A 20,811-nucleotide genomic window follows, 5' to 3' on the forward strand; every position below is an offset into this window, starting at 1 on the left:
TAAATTTTGTACTTATTAGTAATTACAAGTAAAAGTATGTGTAATAAAATCAATGGCATTCGTGTTGTACCGGCCATCCGTGAGGTTGTCGATATCAGTCACGGTTTCAAATGCTTTATAAAACCCCTATTCTGTTTGACGTCACATCATCGATTTCAATCACAATTGCAAAGAATTAATCAAACCCTTGTCTACATGACGCCCCGCCACGTGACACATCTTATAGAGGTATAAAATAAAATGTATATGGTACGAAAATTTAAAAACCCATTCTAAAATGTATTAATTCAGATTTATTTTTTTAAGGGCATATAAAACAGAAAAGATCTCTCGTTGATTTTTTTCTATATAATTTTAACCAAATATTTAAATATTCACTATTGAAATATGCAAAGAAAAATATACCTTCATGACTTACATTTTAACATATTTCAGTTCAAAGGGGGACGAAAGATACCAGAGGGACAGTCAAACTCATAGATCGAAAACAAACTGACAACGCCATGGCCAAAAATAAAAAGACAAACAGACAAATAATAGTACAGATGTTACAACATAGAAAACTAAAGACTAAGCAAGACGAACCCCACCAAAAACTGGGGGTAATCTCAGGTGCTCCGGAAGGGTAAGCAGATCCTGCTCCACATGTAGCACCCGTCGTGTTGCTAATGTTATTACAAATCCGGTAAATAGTCTAATTCGGTTGGTCACTTTCGTGAAAAGGGAAGGGTATTGTAGTTACGACATAAGGAACATATCCGATATCATCTGTGAAACGGTTATTCCATAACGGTCAACCAACTCGTCTGTAAAATTTACGAAGGGATGATTTCAACTTCACCGTTTTGAAAATTTCAAAATGTTGCAGTTTTATTGCAAATAAAAAGCAATAAGCGTTTTTCTTGCTAAAAACCTCTTCTTGTTTCGATTTAACATTTCTGAAGTAGAACATAATCGAATGTAAAAAAAAATAAAACGGGGTGCATATGGTCATTTATAAGCTAGAAATAGAAAACCTAGTTTTTTAAATGCAGGAGATTCCATCGCCATTGTTTGCTCTTAATTATGTCGAAGTGTATTCTTAATGCATGTTTGGCGTAATGCTATTCACACCGTACTCAAAACCGTTATACCAATTACTGGTATATACGACTTTATTAATGATACAAAAGTAAACTGTTTCATTTGCATCGAATGACATGCCTTTGCAGGAGAGCTTGCAAACTTGAATACACACCTAGTTAGTTTTCACGTAACCAATTTGATGACGTTACTTAATTTACGCGAATATTGATGGATTGTCCACAGCAACGTTGTGGAAATAACACGTTAAAGGACGCATACGTATCTGTATTTTCTACTGTATGGTATGCCCTTTAGAGATGTATATGAAACAAAACGATATTCATCGATCGATACTTGCTTTTCAGATCCCTACTTTAATGTGTTAGCCTTTCCATTTGGTTTTCCATGATATATGTTTCTAAAAAAGGTGACATACATTGTAAAAATTGTCAAGTGGATATTGTGTAGTTGAATTTTATCCAAATAAGAAAAAGAAGGATTTTGAAATTATACGATAAAAATCCTTGGACAAATCAATATATGAAAGTACAAGCAATTATTTCAATTTTAACAGGTTCCATGGTCTATTCGATGTACAGTGCAAACATCTACAATAGAAATGTAAATAGAAAAAGTTAAAGACATTTGCACAATCCTATTTTGTAAAAATAAATATTTCCTTTTAAATTTCTAATGTAAACCATGAATTGTTTAGGTGTACAGGTAAAACATGTCTCTTTTGATCGTATAGCGCCTCATGTGCTTAGGTCTTATTTATCTTTGGCTTTCAGATGTTTTGGTTTGAGCGTTCGTGATTAAGGTAAATCGGACGCAACGAGTTCATAGTGTTATTTACAATTACAGGATCAACATTTTTGACTAGCATTGAAATCTATTGATTTCTGAAAACCATTTGCCCTTTAAATATTTATCATTAAAAAAAAGTTGTATTACGTTCATGCGCAGTTCTCGTGTTTCTGGGGAAAAAACATATATTGAGGTAAAGTGGACCTGACTATTTCTGTAAGTCCCTTTTTTGTTGCAGTTTCATGTATTTGTAAAATTTCAAGCGAATTCGTAGCGTTCTAAATAGAGAATAATTCGGAAAATTATATATCTCCATATTGATACAATATTTTTCGGTCTGTGATTCCTATCACGATTTCAATGATAGAGGATTGCTGCTTACAAGAAAGATATTGTACCAAGGGTTCATATGATAAGCTATGTTGTAATCATCCATCCAATTATTTACATGATGTGGTTGACCGTTATCAACTATCTGTTTCACAGATCCCTTCAGATTTTTTCGACGTCAGGCAACAATGCGGCCCTTCTTTCCTTAATTGTAACATAACCGACGACTTATCACCAATTTTCACCTTTAATGAGTAACACGACGAGTGTCACTACTGCGGCTGGAACTGCTTATCCTTTCGAAGGATCTGCGTTCACTCCCTTTTTTACTTAGGTTGGTTTTGTGTTTCTTAACTTTATAGTTTTCTGTGTAGCTTTGTGTGGGCTGTTTGTTTGTTATTTTTCGTTTTTGATTTTTGACATGGTGTTGTTTGTTTGAATTCGATTTGTGATTTTAAATTACTCCTTGATATGTTCTCCCTTTGGGAGCATTTTTATGATTTATCAAATCAATAGCAATTTTCAATTTTCACAATACTTGGAATATGGAATAAAAAATAAATTGTGAATTAAAAAACAAACGATATTGGAAATCATGACATCATGATTAAGTTTCAATCTTACTACATGAATAATAATAACAATCAGACAATAAGAACTTTTGCTCGGTTATAATGTAACGCAAACAAATATATTTGTCTCATAACACAATGAAATCATAAAAAAATCTAGTGTTCTTTTACAAGTCCTTATATTCATACCTTAAGAAGAAATGCCGCTGCCATCATTCCTATGACAAGAAACAACCAAGTCGACATAAATGATGACCGTTGTAGTTTCTTCTTTGTTACCATCTGAATAATGTTTATCTTCTTTTGTGTGTATGGAGGGTACCGTATCCTGAAAGGATAAACATTTAATAAAAAAAACCAGGTTAATATATTTGGTCAAAGTTAACTCAAACTACTAAGGACTCCTACTATCTTCGTTGATTTTATAAATGATTTGGTCTCTTTTAATTTTGATTACCGTTATGAAAAATGAATCGAATGATTTCGTTTTTTCGGGAATATGACGGCTATCACGAAAATATTTACGCTTTCGTTGAGTTTTTTAAACTAAATATTTGTCTCGCTTGCTGAAATATGTAAGACGTGGGACTAATTATCTGAGAGTGGTAATGAAGACAGCTTGTATTTACTTTTATATTTCAGAAGATAAACTACGTTGATTATCCATGTCTTCTGAAACGTTCATCCAACATTTGTCCTAGACTTAGGTTAAGATTATTTTTTGATAACAGTATAAAAGCAGTTGATTATTTATATCACGCTACATCTACTCCTTCGAACTATCTTTGGAGTGACATATGTTTTCATTTAAGATGCAAATAATGAATCATTTCATTTTTTTATTACAATTCTTATGGATTGTAGTTTTGTTTAGAAGTCATTGCATTATTTGTCATAAAAATTGTTGTATTTTTTGGTATCTGTCTCCGATATTTTCAATTCATCTGTAAAAAATAAAAATAGCTTATTTCTAGTAATAATAACCAACACGGTTTTACTAGGATAAAAACAGTCAGCATGACAAAATATATATCTTACACTGTGATTAATAAATAAGTACAAAATGCACATTGCCCGGATCAAACTTACGATTGTAATCCTTCCAATATTAGTTCTCTCTCTAAGCAAGCTCTGTTATGACTAAATGTGTCAAAGGTCAACTTGCCATGATAAGCTCCCAAACCGCTGTTCCCAACACCTCCAAATGGTAAAGTCATCACTATATGTATGAAAAAATCATTTAGTATTCACCGAAACATGTGCCAGTTGATTAAAAACAATCAAGTGTAACAAACTGATGATTTTTTTTTCAGATGACAGTATAGTGTAACGGTTAGTTTTTACATTCCCCAAAAACAAGAAGGAATACATGTACATTTGATGTTTGAAGGGAGTATAAAACGATTTTGTTTATAATGTGACCCTATATTCATTTGACACTTCTTTTGTCTCGTGTATCTATAAAAGGTATACATCGACTTGTTACTTCCAAGCACAGTGGTGCCGAAGAATGATTTACGTCAGTATTAATCAAATATAAATTGCATACATTAATTCCAATTATAGTAAACAAAAGCACCAGAAAATGCCGTAAGTACGATAAATAATCTCTATGGATAATTAGGTGTATGCGTTTCCACAACAATATTACAAGGATTTCAACTGGCACGACATGTTCGCCTTACATCTTACTTAAATCTTAATTTAGTTCGCACGACAGCTAGGCCATTTTTTGCTGAATGATTTGAAACTGAAAATTTCGATTTGTATCTGAGAGGAAAAAAAAATAATTAAATTACTGACCTCCAGCATGTAACATTGTATCATTAATTACTAAACCGCCACTACTCGTAGAATTACTAAACTTTTCTTTCACTGTCTTATCATTTGAAAAGATATACATGGCCAGAGGTTTTTCACTGTAAAGATTATTTATTATTTATTAAATAATAATTGATATGTTCAGTTCTTGATATTGAAATCACTTTTCATTTCTCAAATTTAATTCTGATTTTAACTCTTTTTCTATGTCACTTTACAGTGTGTAAGTCTTTACTCATATTTTTTTACTTTGTCTCAGTGAAATTAAACTTTCGTCAATTGCATTTTGGTGAATAATGTCCCATTGATAATTTACCATGCAGTTATCTACGAATATATTCAACTGGTCGTAGCCATATTGTCGTCCTTTCTTCCATGTTTAATAGATTGTGACATCGGAGATTGTTTACTTGACACAATACGGGCTGCTCAAAATTCCGAAGCAACTTGGCTCAGACCGCGTTTATGAGGGGGCTTGTGTTTATCTTAAATTTCTGTTAGTTGTGTTGTTGTTGCCTGTTATTTATATAAGCCTCCTTCGTTTTGGCCATGGTGTTGTCTGTTAAAGTTAACATTGTTTTATAACCCACTTTGTATCTTCACCTATTGTATCTATTACCTTTTTTGATTATCGACTTTCATTGCTTATTTGCATTATTAATATTCTAATAGTTCTATCAAGAACATATATTTCAGGCAAACAAGATTTTGAATATTCGTAAACCAAATGAAGGATTCTAAACAACCACAACAAAGAAAATGTAGAAACAAATTAATAAACTCTTTATGACAAACATGCGTTCTAAAATATTCGTTGTTGGAAAACGAAAATTGACGATTTCAATGATTTATTAGGGGACGCATCATCTCTCAATGGAAGGATGAATGGTTGTTTAACACACAGTGTCAATTTAAATGCATATTCAGGACCATCTCTCAGTAGAATAACACTGTTAATAAAGTACATCAAAATATAACTTCTGATTGTAGATCATTTAGTGATCCCATGACATTTAGTGCCGATTGTATAAATACAACCCAAACAGTGGTCGTAACGAAAGAATTTTTATCTTATTTAGACCATGCAACAAATATCAAAACAGGAGTTATTTTGCCGTTGCTAATATTGTTTATCAGCATTTAATCAATTATATAAATAACACATAGCTGAAGGGTGATATGGCAGATTGTTACCCCGAGAAAACATTGTCAACTGAGGCAAAACCATGGTTGACAATGTTTTTTCGAGGGATAGCAATCTGCTCCATCACCCTCTCAGGTATGTGTTATTTAATTCAATATACTGAATGTTCTGTTATTACTGTCTATTAAATTTCAAATTCAAAGTAATAAACTATGTCGTCTTGTTCATAACAATTCTCCGTATTGATTAAAGCGCACACTTGAGCAAGCGTCTCCGTGAAGGTTAATAGAGTATTTGCCATATGATAGAGTAAATTGTCTCCCTCGTATTAACCAATCAAAATCTGGCATTTTGACATGAAGAATAATAATATTGAATGTCCCTTTGGTATCTAGGTGCTCTTCTAGGGACATGATTACTGTGTGTAAATATATCATGTATGAATGTATTTGTACATGTAGATCCATAACGTGAGTATATATATTTATCATAATCTAGTGATAATCTAGTATCCGTTCTGATTTGCATTTTGTACTATCCTAATAATGAACATCCATCAACTCACCCATTTACAATATAGTTTATAGCATCATCCTCGTTGTTCACTGGTACTATTGGCAGGACAGGTCCAAACATCTGCTTGAAAATGAATGTTGTAACATAAAAGATAACTGATACAGAATAATGACAAGGGGAATAGCAAGATATGTACAACTTGAGTATGAAATACTGATATCTTTACTTTATGTTTTCTATTAAGTTCGGTACTGGCATATAAGTACAGCATTTTTTTTAATTTTTTTTCAGAAAACTTCTGATATCCTTTGAAATTCAGAAATTCAGTAAGTTATCTCCCTTATATATAGCTCTGATTATGTTTTCTTTGGCTATACTTTTATTTTTATTTTTTTAATTCATATACAAACACTTCAGAGTTTCTTTTAGGTTATTGATTTTCGTTTAATTTGGACTCGAGCATCACTGAATAGATATAATTTGTCGATATGCATATCAGATGCAATACAGTTGGTGTCGTTAATGTCATTTCTATAACTAGTTGTTGTCTTATTATTTCAACTTTACATTGACTGTGAAAGAGTTAAAAAAGACAAATCGATATTCGTTGTATTTTTTAGATTACGAATTGCTGTTTTGTGACATGTAGAACCATTTAACATTTATTTGATATCACCTCTTCCTGCATAGCAGGATCTGTAAACTTGACATCTTTTAATATCGTCGGTGACACGTAATATTCCTTCTTATTTGTTGTCCCACCAATAGCTATGTTGTCTTTACTGCTGTCAATTATCTTTTTCACTCGTCTTAAATGTAAACATTTAACTTGATATTAAAAGGCATTAGCTACAAATTAGACAAAAAATTCAAATATGATTTATTTTGTTTCAAACATTTATTAAAGCTGAATAGAGTGATACTGTTTCGCTATCAGCAGTCAGTTTAGTCAATTGAGTCAAAATTAGATTTAAAAAAAAATCGCTGATGTATTGGCTTACAAGTAAATAACTCAACTTATTTAAATCCGTATTCATGCACCTTTTTTCTACCTTAAGTGGAGATGGATTGTACATGTGTTCAGCATGTGGTTCATTCGTTAAAAAGACAAGAATGAATCACATGCTGAAATAAAACCATATTAATAACAGGAATAATCATGTTGTTGACTGATCCGGCCAACAACAAATCATTCTTATACAGGTAAAAAGATGATATCCATATACTTTATAGATAACATGAAATCGAACAGACATAGCAAAATCGTCATTATACGATTGCACGTGCTTGTATGTTTACTTATATTAATATTTATGTTTATATCGGCTTATATGACCGTCAGCAGTCTTCAGAGATCATCTCGATGCATAATTGGATGGCGTCTAGTCTAAAATACGCACGAAATGCTGATACATTGATACATTGTAACGAGTCCGTGCATTGTTAATTGTTTCTTTTGACTTTTTGTAATGTAGATATACGTTTCAGTATGTTATAACTCAAATATGAGAATTTGGTCAAATCAGTATAAAGAATTTGACAGTTAATGCCCTTTTAACAAAATGTGTATGTTCATCGAAAACAATGTCAGTCCCGTGTGTCACTAAAATTGGTACCATAATTTGTTCACAATTTTAGTATTTTGCAATAAAATATTGTATACTTAAACCGAAATGTCTTGACACCAAAAAAACGACTTGGTGAAAAAAACCGCCTTTTGCTGCTAATGAAAATCAAAATAACAGTTTGATTCAGATTAGTAATCAATTCTTAAGGTTCAATTTTGAACATCTTAGTGTATCATTGTTTAATTTAAAGTAATCTTAATTATCTATTACATTTGTGTGAATACCGATCAAAGAATAGTGTCTGAACAATGTAATCATTTGCACAAAAATGGACGTAATGCCTTTAATGTTGGTATGTTTTAACTTCTAAACCAATTGAACATTCGCAATTATATATTGAAAATAAGATATATGTAGCATTTTGTCTCCTGTTTAATTTATCAACAAATAATATGTCATTAGAATTGCGAAAAAAAATCATAATTACTGGAAGTTTCTGTCATTGCCCAATCTGCCGTAACTGCCTGAGCTGTATGGGTCACCTTGATAGAATGCATTTATTGTTATCTTCATTGCCTGAATCAGTTCCTCCTGTATATGGAGAAAGAAGGGTGCAAATTAACAAAATCAACATTGTAAAAGATCCGTCTTACATTTTTTTATCTTGACAAGTCAGCCGAACGTGATCTTCCTATACATTTGAATACATTTTTCCAAAATTAAATAATTTTATTTCTTTGCACTGAAAAACATTATCGTTAGCAAATATTTTTGAAAGAAATTCAACGTGTCTACATAAAGCGTCTGTTTGGCTGCTCTAAATCTTTACACCACGACTCATTTCGAAATTTTAAATCAAGGCATGTGTTTTAGAAATGCAACGCGCGTTAATAATATAGTTAATTCGAGTACTTTGAAGATAACATCAAGTGGCAATAAAATTATTTTTCAAACTCAACAAACAACAATCCCGATTCTATGTAATCATGTGTCCGTGGTGACCCCACTTGTTGTTGTGTTGTCCCGAATATGCACATGCAAAGAATGGTTCTCAGACGACCTTAAGCAATACATAAATAACTTCAAATTCAACATCCGTATAAATTCATTGATAATCAGTTCCTGTTGTTGCATTTCGCATTGATCTCATTTCCTGTCGAAACAGTTACCAATCCGTACCTGAATGTCTTTCGTGCACATGACATAATCAGGTGCTATACATGTCTGTCCAGCGTTTATTGTCTTCCCCCATAGAAGTCTGTTAGCTACTGCTTTGTAATCACAGTTTGTATCCACATACACCGGACTATAGAACAAGAAAATATGCATTTATTAAATAAGTAGTATTGATAACTAAAATGTCGTGTAAAAACTTACATTTTAGGGGGTATCAGGACTATCTGTAAATACAATGTCATTATTGTTATATTTTTTGTTTTGCATGCAACCAATTTCTTTTTGTTCCTCTGTTTGTTTCATTCGTGTATGGTGTATTTGGCATATTGATATACCTTGCAACACGGTCGCTTATGTTCTTTAAATTTCTTTCATGATGGTCACTATTTTCAAATACAAGATTGATAAAAAAAAACTTTTAGATAGTTTTAGACTTGTGTACTATATTCCTCTCTTTTGTATCTCTTTAAACATATAATCTTTAGATGACACAATTATTTGGAAGAGTTTAGTTTTTTTTTTGTTGTACCACGTATGAGGATAAATTTAAACCAGCCTAACTAAAATAGAATTTTTGGTTGGATTTTCAGATTTAAAAAGGTGTACTAGTGTGTTATTTTTAGTTGGTCTCTTTTGACATGAAGATCACCAATACCAATTGTACCTGAAGTAAAGCGTATTTGAAAGATAGAAGACAACTTTTTTATTACTTCCTTCATTTAAGTAAAAAAATTAAATTGTAGCAATATCAAGTACATGCTTTACAATTAGACCACTTGTAACATAATAATGCTTTCAAATGTCTTTTCAATGGGCACCTGTATATTTTTTTAAAGATATGCAATGGAACAACTGAACTGTACCCTCTGTCTTTGAATTAAACATCAGTTTTCTAAAGAAATCAGCTTACTCAATGTTCTTGCAAACAGAAATATCAAATGCACGATTTAATGATGATGAGCTTTTCTTAAAAACAAGATAATAAGATTAAACCATAAAGTGTCTCCGAACAAAAAATACTTTTTGCCTCCTAGTTCTAGTGTGACCGGAGTGAGATATTGACTAGCAGCATTCATGACAATCTTCCCTACAGATGTATTTCCTGTATAGAAGATATAATCATATCTTTCATTCAGTAAGACTGTTGTTTCCCCAGTACCTCCATTTATAATTTTTATACAGTCCTGAAAATTGAAATAATAAAAAAATATTATCGAATAATGTGGACAGGCAAAAAAATCACCCAAAAGCCCTTGCAAGTTGAAAGCGTTTGAAGACAATATTGAAAATAATATATAAAAATCCACAATATATGGACATAACAAATAACAACATTTTATTCCATAAATGATAAAAAAAAGTACTTTCTGCGTATTTAATATTTGGTTTACATAATTTACCAATTTAAATCAGACGTTTCTATGGAAAATTATGTTATATTAATAGCATGTGTTGCGATATTATTTTGTCTTGTTTTTTGGATATATATCGCTTTTTGCATTTACAATTTAATTACAATGTTACAGAAAAGCGCTTCGGACGCATTAAATTTATAATGTGTTGTTTCATTTTTCACAGCACTGGGTCAATACCGCTGCTGGTGGACTATTAGTCCCCCGGGTGTATCATCAGCTCAGTAGTCAGTACTTTGGTACTGACATGATTTATAACAAACCTTTGTAATATTGTCTGTTTTTTTTAATAAATTTTGAAATGATAAGAAACTTAGGTGTCAACTCCCTTAGGCAAAATTGACCTTAGATAAATTTGCCACTTTTTTTAAGGTTCTGTTGGTCATATAGCTCTTCAACTGTTTAGATTATCGGCTTTGAGCGTTCCTGATGAAGTTAAATCCAGAAAAGCGCTTCAGACACATGAAATTTACAATGTGTTGTTTTCATTTTTTACTGAAATGTTTCATTTTCCCTCTTTTAAATGAAATTGTTTTCACTAAAACTTTTTAACAATATGCTTGGCATTGGATTATTGTGTTTGAACTGAACTGTTTATTGTGTAGTTGCTGTGTGAAATCTACTCACAACTTAGCGGATCTTTATAGAGTGTAAAAAATCTTGGCTCGCTTCTATATAAGGTAGAGCTTCCTTTCAGTTATTACGATAATACTTTGTTTATTTTCAGTTTGGTATTTTTTCACATGTAGAAGTGTTTTCGTTGCTGTGTTGTTTTTTTTTTTTTTTTTTGTAATTTCTTTTGTCGATATGAAAGCGTTAAATGCTTTATCTGAACTGTTATTTATTTAACGTTCTTCCATGCTCATTTAGTTATTCCAATGATGAAGAAAAAAAGTGGATATGTTAAATACGGAAAAAAAGTAAAAATCACAAAATTACTGAACTTTGAGGAAAATTCAAAAAGGAAAGTCCCTAAAGCCAGTTTAAATTCCTGCACATAAAAAATAAGTCTATCACAAGTAACGAAGCTGGTCAGGTGCTGTCTTACTGGGGCTCTGGCTCTTTGGTGCTTATGGTAGATCTGTTGTGGGCTAAATTAATAGACAACTTTGACGAGGCAAAGTTCGTCTTTTTCATTTCTCATAATCTGTCTCCAGCTTAATTTTTTGCTTGTTTTCTTTTTATAGAAATTCAATGGCAACCTACACAGTAGGACAAAAATACCTTTTTAAACGCTGTTGTAATATCCACAGTGATTTATCTTACGCACGTACAATTATGTTACAGTGCACCATGTTGTGAATAATGAATGGTGAATTGGTGTTCTCAGAGAACAATAAACTGAGGGTTGTTGGTAATTATACGGATGCGTTAATAAGAACAACAAATCAACCAAATACACCGATAAAACATTTATCAGTTTCCAAATCCAAACATTGAACAATAAAATACCAATATGGCACAACCTAGAAGTCTACAAATGGTACTTGCTTACCCTGTCCAGGTATTTAGGAACTAATTTTTCCAGCACCTGTGAAGTACTCCTAGAAATTCTGGAGGTCTTCAGTAAAACACAATTTCCTTGATTAGAGAAAAGAATTGAAATAACATAACGCAATTAAAGTAATAACCAGATTTCACAAGTAAATCAATCACTTTTTTGTAAAACAGAATTTTCGTCTCCATTGATTGAAGTTTTTATTGCCTTCTTATATCCATTGATAAATGTATAGATTCTACCATCGCATCGCGTGTGGTATGTGGGATAATTCAATTATAAACGCGAGACGATAGGTTGGTTAAATTTGTTTCTCCCATGGTCCATTGGTCATATGCAGGCAAATCATTTTTATTGATTTGTAATAGACAGATTTTTTTTCTGTTAAAATCATAGTCTATAATAAAAATTGAAATCACGAACACTTCACGTTGATGATAAACACAACAGTAAACTTTTTTTTGAGCTTTCGTAACCTACAAATATTCAAATATGACTGTTGGTGCACGTGTTATCCCCGGGTGTGCAAAGAAATGTCATTGATACGGTCATTGATTTTTTTTCAATACCTATATTTTTCTATTTTAGCTATATTTCATACACCTTATACATTTTATAAGAATTCTATTTTAGTAGAATGAATAAGACAAAATAAATCTAAAAATGCTATAATGTTTTCATATTCAAGAAGAGTAAATCCATTAAACTTGCAATACCTGCAGCTAAGGCACCAAACATTGGCATTAGTGTTAGCATTACTGGAAAATTCCACGTTCCTATGACAAGAACTACTCCATATGGTTGTTTCTGTATGAAAGCTTTGTCCATTATATTAGTTAGTGGTTTTTGAACCTTAAAAGTCGTAAAACATGTATAAAAGAGAGAGGATACCAAAAAGGCAATCAAGACGTTCAATAAAAACAGACACCTCCATAGATAAAAACTAAAAACAGGCATCACCGTAATAACAACTATTACATAGAAAACTAGCCTGAGCAACACGATCACCAAAAACACCGGTTGATCCGGAAAGGTTCAGTAGTTCCTGCTCTACGTGTGGCACCCATTGTCTTACTCATTGCAAGTTAAAATACGAAGATAAGTCGCATTCAGTAATGTCACCATCGAGGAAAAGAAGGCAGGATTGCGGAGACGACATGTGAAACTTATCTGTGGTCAGTTGAAGCACATTTATTCCTTATATTAACAGTTAACCAAATAATGAAAGCGTCCGTATAAAGAAAGAAGAAAGGAGTAAGACTTTTTTATTTGAAACCCTTGATGTAATAGCTTCCTTATCCAGCAGTCGTCCTCTATCATGATAGGTTATAATAAATAATGGAATATAGAAGCATATTGACATTTACTCCATGTGGAGGCTCTGTCGGTTACTTCTACACAGATATGAAAAGCTTACAATCGGAATTAAAACGTCAAGTTTACTTCTCAACATGCCCACATTGTCAATTTCTAGGTGTAATTCAAGAGAGGCGAAGGATACCAAAGGAACATTCAAACTCATAAATCGAAAATAAACTGACAACATATGAAGCGTAAATGCTTTTGTGGTATCCTTTATTTCAATATCATTGGAAATGATGCATGCAACAACGTCATTAACTAGGAATTAATCATTAAAAGGACATCATCTATATAACGGAACGTGTGAAGTTTAAGGTTAATGCCATTTACTTAAGAAGCCCTTGAATGAAGTCTGATTCATAAGAATAAAGACTCAAGTCCTGCGTGTAATTAATGTAAATTAAGTTGTATTAGATAACTAAATGGTACTACGGGTATATTTGGCTTTCTGTGAATATTTCAAAATGGTAAAATGTAACTGAACCTTAAACTGGTCATTTAAAATACAATCTAGCTTCAAAACGAAAAAATAATAATTTAAATCTTCAGCCATTACATCACAATGAAGGTAAAAGTATCTTATGTTTACCTTAAATTATGCAGATCTTATACCTTTTGAGGTTTCATCCATTCCTTTAAATTATTCATCGTATCAATCAAGTCATTTCTACACTGGTCAATTTCAAAAAATGCTTCCAAGAGAGGCTGCAAAATAGAATACAATATTTCGTTCTAAAATATAATAGTCCACACTTAGTGAGATGTGAAAATGTATGCAAAAAGATTGAATTTCAATTATAAAAAAAGATTAATCATAAAGTTTATCTTTAAAAGTATCTTAATGTAAAATACACTTATAACAACAACAGCACTATACCAATTAAAACGTTTTAATATTCAATGTCAAAAGATACCAAAGCAGTCCTCTCTCATACTCCGGTCGAATGTAAGCTGTTCTAAATTGCCATGAAAGTACGAACAAAGTTAGTACGCCTTTATGTCTTATTTTTACCCTATGTCAGTGCTTTTGGGTTATCTCGTGAGTAGGTGTCAACACTATTCATTAGTAATTCTTTGTTGTTTTGTTCATTTATGGACAGAGATTAATGAATCTTGGTCTTCATCTAATTACTAGTATTTATAAATGTATTGACCTGACCTTGTGCAGATCGTTCTTTAAAGATGTTACTATTTCTTCTTTGTTTTCGTCCAATAGTGTAAGAACTCCTTCTAACTGCTGTCTTCTCCATTCATATGATTTTGTTTTACCAGTCCGGTATGCAGCTCTCAATTGTCCTACAAGCTAAGATTAATTTCCATTCAATTTCTAAATAATGATTTCATTTTCACTTTTCATTTTTAGAAGCCATTGTTCACAAAAATGTACAAGTGGTATGTATGCCAGGAACATTTATCCCCTTTGAACATATATAAATACTTATTTTACGTTTTAAAAAAAATTTTCCGTACATAATTTTGCAGAAAATTCCTCAAGTAAGAACAGTGGATAGCAAGAGATCCTTTTGCATTTCTTAAATATTTTATATTACCTCTGTGTAAAAAGCCATTTAAGTGTATCTCTTTCGAAAAATAGTATGAATCCACACACGAATTCAAAGAGTGAAATTAATCAATGTTGAAGTCATTTGTTTGTCTATACTGGTCTGAATAACAAAATCGTCGTACTTTGATATCTATAAAACAAAATTAACTATCATACACAAAAGACTACGATCGTTTTAATTAGATAAATATGTATTATAAACATATATTTTGACAATGAGAAACATTCACCAGAACATTTTTCTGATTAAGTTATAAAACCGTTAATAACTACATAGGTACGTAAATAAAGATGTATTTGAAAGTTGCCCATCGATTGACAGAGACGCTTAAAATAAGGTTTAGACCAATCTACTACTATATACGTGATTACCTTTTCCATCGATATGACTCTATTGCATATCTAACTCGAGTAGCAAGGTGGGTGTTACCAGTGGAAGAGTTAATATTGCTCAATCTTTTGTTTTCTGTGTTTTTTATCTATTTTTGTCTTTTGGTTTTTTTTGTTTTTTTTTGTTGCTTTTCATTTAATGGTGTTGTTTGTTGTTATTCTACTTAAATTTGTAATGCCCCTCCCCTTTATTCAGTATCGTCATAGACGAATGTTGAAGACGGAAAGAAAGCAATATGAAAATCTTAGAGGATAATAATAAGTTGGATTTAATATATATCCAGATTATGGATCAGTCTTGCCTGAGCGGAAATAAATTATCCTGATGTTAAATATGACACAATTACCTGTTAAAATGTTATCAACCAAGACTTTATTTTACCATTAATTTAAACAAAAACGTCCATAAAACTTTGAGAGAAACACCATTAACTATAGCAAGGATTGCCACGGGGTTAAAGGACGACGGTAATAATACAAGAAAATATAAAAACAAATTGAAGCTGATCGAAACATATATTCTCTGTGAACTAAAACTATATATGTGTTGATTTAATTAAATTAAAAGCTATTTTCTGGGGCATTGCATAATCTACATATGCACTGGTTGTTCTAATCTATATATTTTTTGAAAAATTGAAATTTCATTTGATTGATTTTTTTTTTTGGTATAAAACTAACGCTTAAAATTGAAAACTCCATGGTAGTGTTTATAACACCAGCATGACAGTTGCATTACATCGCAATAATTTCTAATAATATAGAATTATTCTTAAATTCATTTTTAATCATCCTATCTTATATTCAAGTGCAAATCTACATACTTTTATGAATTTCTACACTAGTGAAGTATTTTTTTACCAAACCCAAAGCGAAAAAAAAACCTACTATTGCCAATTTTTTACAATTACTTAGTCAACATGCCTATAACAGAAATCATGGATGAATTGTTTCGAAAGTATGTTGATCAGAATGTTTTATCCAAAAATTGTATATTGATTTACAAAACAAAATTAGGATTTTCTAATAAACTTTCGTATTACAATCTTCTCATTTGTTGATATTATATACGAAGTACAACAATTGATTTGTTATTCTTTAGTTTTGTAGGAGGGAATGACGTATTCTAGTGGTATTTTTTGTTGCCTGTGACGTGATTCTTCAAATCAAAATCAAACGAAAAGGTGCCACATGTAATTCATTGGTTTTATTTATGTCCTATAAAATAGCAAATGTTTTGTACCCAGTGAATATTAAGTGAATAGCGGATCAGCTTTTAGGTTGAATTCAGAAAACCCTCACAGTGAAGCAACCAACTGGATGAGCTCTTACTTAGAAGGAAATAAAAAATGGCACATCATTTGAAAAGCACAGTCAATATGTGTTCAATACCTCAGGAAGTTTGTTATAGTAGTTATAGCTGCTGGTTGGATACTGCCTGCCGTTCAAGAAAAGAAATACCCTGTAACATCACTCCTTTAAGGTTTTACGAATTTTCATCAGACAATTTGACTAAAATCGGTAGTAATTGTTTGAGGTCAGTAGGTATTTTGACGAAATACCGGTATCATTAATAGTCATTCCTTTTATTATTTTGGGGGAAATGGTGAAATTGATTGAAGCCTTTAATTCCCTTCATTAATATGTTATTTAAGTAAAACCAAAAGCATGGAAATAGAAAATAAACTACAATAAAAGACTTTTTTTAAATATTAAAAATACATGTTTGAAAATATACAAAATATTTAAAAACCATTAATCAGACAAAGTAAGTTTCCGACTATTTCATTCAACGTTTATTACTGCTCAACATACTATACTCTTGTCTATTTAAAATAAATATTAACATCTAATAAACAATGAATTAAAATATAAAAACACGCTAATAGTTTTCCATTTACCTTAATTATGTAAGCTATGATTGTCCAGCTTTGGCTCCGAATTATGCAACAATCAAGGTCTTAATATCGCTTTCAACATCTACTACGCAGTGTCAAATTCTAAACAGTTAAATCATTCTAAATATAAGAAAAGGCAGTTAGCAGTTTACTTACAAAATCATCAGCTGAAGATTGTTTTTAGTCAACTTCCTAAGATAGCCGAAAGATTGAGTGTGCAAATTTTCTAACAGCTATATGAGTAAACAATCCTGAATCCTAATTAAAGCAACCTAGCTATAAAAAATTTATAAAAATCTAATTAATACATATGCGAAATCTTATTATCAATAGTCTGAAATTATTGTTATAGACAGCTTTCAAAATATCCGTCAATATCAATTACAAGTATCAGAAAAAATGTATTAGACCAGTTTTCATAGATGTGTAAATGAGAGAGGACTGGTAATGAGATTAAGACCGAAAACAAACAAACCACAGAACGAAATAACACTCTATGAATTTCGTGCGTCCGACGCATTTTATGGATTTATCCTAATCAAGAACGACCAAACCAAAACACTTGAAAGCCAGGAATGTATAAATAAATAGAAAGAAATGGTATGGGCTATATGACCAAAAGGGACTAAAAAATATAGCCAAATTCTTCTAAATTCAATTTTGATAAAGAGAATTGGTATCTCAGTTTCTTAATAATTTCTTGTTTATCAACGCGGAATTTCAGTATGTTATAAATCATGTCAGTGCCAAAACGCTGACTGCTGAAATGGGGACTAACAATTATTTATTAAAAAAAATCATATTTTATTTTTTTACAAATTATAGGTTAATATCATTAAACAAGAAATTTATGAATTGCCATTTAATTTTAATTTGATGTTAGTGTAAAAATTATACTATTCTGGGCATAAATTATTCATTCATATGTTCCCAAACACTGAAAGAGAACGGTAAAGCAAATGTGTCTAATAACAATATAAACATTGATTGATTGTTGCTAACTGAACGTCCGACAATATTCAGATAATGAGTGTAAAGATAATCTTATAGACTCAGTCTTAAAATAAATACAAAATGTAAATGACACCTTTATATAGGAAATGATTTACAGGTATGTTTTCTTGTCTTGTGTATATTTGTATGTTTATTTGACCTGTATACAAACTTTATTTAAATTGATGTTATGGTGATGTCCTAATATCGCTTTCAACTTGAAAATATTAAATATTTGATTGCACATCCTCTTTTCAAATGTACAGTTTTATTAGGATTGTTTACTTGATATTGTCAACGTTTGTCTACATGGACTCTTGCTAAATCTTTATTTTTCTATGAAGGTTTTTGTGGTCTGTTTGTCTTTTCGTCATCTTTCACTTTTTTTACCATGGTGTTGTTAATTTTTCTTCGACTTATGAGATTGAATATCCCTTTGGTATCTTTTATCTCTTTTTTAAGTAGTTTACTCCTGTGTCTGAGCAAAAAGGTTGATGAACCAGGGGTATGTCAAAGAACGTCTCGTCCTTTTTCTAAAAAAGTTCATCGGAAGGTACCAAGACCTTGTTGATAAATATATCAACTTCACAAATAATACATGATGGTCTTGAAGTATAGATTCTGCGTACTGACGCTGTTTATCATCTTAATAACGTGTTAAAGTGTTATTTTATTTGTCTTTATTAATATTACTTTTACTGTTTGGTCTGTTTTTGGTGATATACATTTGACGTGGCTCTGCATCCCGTCATTGTGTTGTTTGTATTATTTTTCATTTCTACTTGTGTGCTTTGTCCGTGTGACTTTTTATGTTTCTTTGATTCATATGACGTGTCTCTGGTTTTTTAAACATCCCGCCATTGTGTTATTGTTCTATTATAATTTTTGCATACTTTGAACGAAAAAATTATTTTATATCTCTAACTGTGTTACGTTTACATTCTGACGTCAAACACGCGATTCTACGCCAGAGTTAATGTTAAAATTACGATTCGGTCCCAGTGCTTAAAATCCCTCGATCCTTTATTGGTTGATTTGGCATACATAAATAAAATACAAAAATAAGTAAGCAATGAACGAGGTTGTTAAATGTGATATATGCTTTTTGTGCTTCTTTGTTAAATATTTGTTTGTTTTTGTTGTGATTAAGATTGTGACCCGGTGTTGACTGCTGTACCCCTATTTTGACATTTTTACCTATTATATCTGTTTGTTTTATTCACGCATCGTTGTCAATATAATGGAATTTGATGCGACTGTCATACAAGTTAGAGGTTTAGCGCTATAAAACCATGTTCAATCCACCATTTTCTACATAAGAAAATGCCTGTACCAAGTCAGGAATATGACAGATGTTGTCCATTCGTTTGATGTGTTTGTGCTTTTGATTTTGCCATTTGATTAGTGACTTTCCGTTTTGAATTTTCCTCGGAGTTCAGTATTTTTGTGGTTTAACTTTTTCCTGTATGTCTATTTATTAACAAGCACTCTTGTCAATCGGCCGTTGCAAAACATGTGATACAGACTACAGTGATAACGATAAGTGATTCTGGATTAACCTTCACATGACAAGTTCGAGACAAAAGCCTTTGTATGCTTGACTTTATAGAAGACATGTTGGTTGTTCAGTTTTTCAAAGTTTACCTTATGATGCTATAAACGTTTTACATATGAAAGTTATAACGGAAACTCTAGTCGTTTGCATTGGAATCGTCATTAAAATTTTTGTGACCTATAAGTATAGAATATTACATGGCATTTTTCATATCAGACCCTTTATAGGCCCCTTCGTATGGTGTTTACATATCTCAATTGATACGTTATTCTCGTGCTTGTTCACACTATACGGACTTCATATACAGGAGTGTGCTCCTTACACAGAAACTGCTCCGACAAAGTTAGGAGGAGGACAGATTAAAAATGACACTCCGTAAATTTTACGGACACCATCACGAATTGCAATTGGTTAGTCCATACGATGTGTCTTTGTCCAAACTAACTAAGGACATTTTTACCACGTGTTAGATTGTTGTTTGTCATTACGTCGTCTGATCTTTTAATTACCGAACGTGACTTATTCCCGATTGTGACTGTTTTGCTGAGTGTGAAACCGCATTGCTATAAGACGTGTCACGGTACCTTTTTATCCCAAATTCATGTATTTAATTTTGATGTTATATTTGTTATTCTCGTCGGATTTTGTCAAATGTCTTAACGTCTTTTCTGTTATATTCATGTGTTATGGTAAAGATAATTAATCACCCCCTTCATTTATTAGATTTTAGTTTGGTTCAACGAAATTTATACGATATATTTGGTTTACAGTTTGATTCAGAAGAAACACCGACATAGCTAGATAATACAATTAATTATCTAATTACAACCACAATTTGATAATAAGTATTGTAATTTTCATTGTTATTAATAAATGTAATGGCAGTATTACAAATCTAATCTTGAATCAATCCTAATCCTATCTTATTTTTGGGAAATATTTTTAGAATTTCAAATGTGACGTCACTTTGTGCGTTGATGCTTTGGCTAACTCGACTGTGTATTTTCATATGTTGAATTAAGTTGTTTTATGTAATGTATCCGTTTTTATCCTGTAGTTAATCCCGACTTCGGTTTTATCATGTATATCTATTATATAGTCATTTTATAAAATTTACTGCTTGCAAAATTATAAATTATT

The 20,811-nt window shown here is 31.4% G+C and overlaps 1 protein-coding gene across 1 annotated transcript; it reads right to left on the reverse strand.

Annotated features, from left to right (window-relative positions):
- Window positions 1–1,588: 1,588 nt before the first annotated feature.
- LOC127705412 (aldehyde dehydrogenase family 3 member B1-like) lies at window positions 1,589–14,839 on the reverse strand. The gene is made up of 14 exons (XM_052209716.1): window positions 14,822–14,839; window positions 14,431–14,574; window positions 13,884–13,976; window positions 12,626–12,761; window positions 11,907–11,992; window positions 10,020–10,183; window positions 9,003–9,129; window positions 8,311–8,414; window positions 6,932–7,064; window positions 6,305–6,375; window positions 4,578–4,693; window positions 3,864–3,993; window positions 2,964–3,102; window positions 1,589–1,673 (listed from the first exon to the last, which is right to left on the reverse strand). Exons 1-14 carry the CDS (start codon window positions 14,837–14,839, stop codon window positions 1,650–1,652), a joined length of 1,485 nt encoding a protein of 494 aa, XP_052065676.1. The 3' UTR covers window positions 1,589–1,649.
- Window positions 14,840–20,811: the final 5,972 nt, after the last annotated feature.

Source organism: Mytilus californianus, unplaced genomic scaffold (assembly GCF_021869535.1).
Source record: "Mytilus californianus isolate M0D057914Y unplaced genomic scaffold, xbMytCali1.0.p SCAF_6, whole genome shotgun sequence".
NCBI classification, from domain to species: Eukaryota; Metazoa; Mollusca; class Bivalvia; order Mytilida; family Mytilidae; genus Mytilus; species Mytilus californianus.

Coding starts and splice junctions, on each gene's coding strand:
- LOC127705412 (XM_052209716.1), bottom strand. Junction 9,130..10,019: donor CTAGAACTAGGAGGCAAAAA/GTATTTTTTGTT, acceptor CTTGTTCTATAG/TCCGGTGTATGTGGATACAA. Junction 4,694..6,304: donor ATAAACTATATTGTAAATGG/GTGAGTTGATGG, acceptor TAATCTTTACAG/TGAAAAACCTCTGGCCATGT.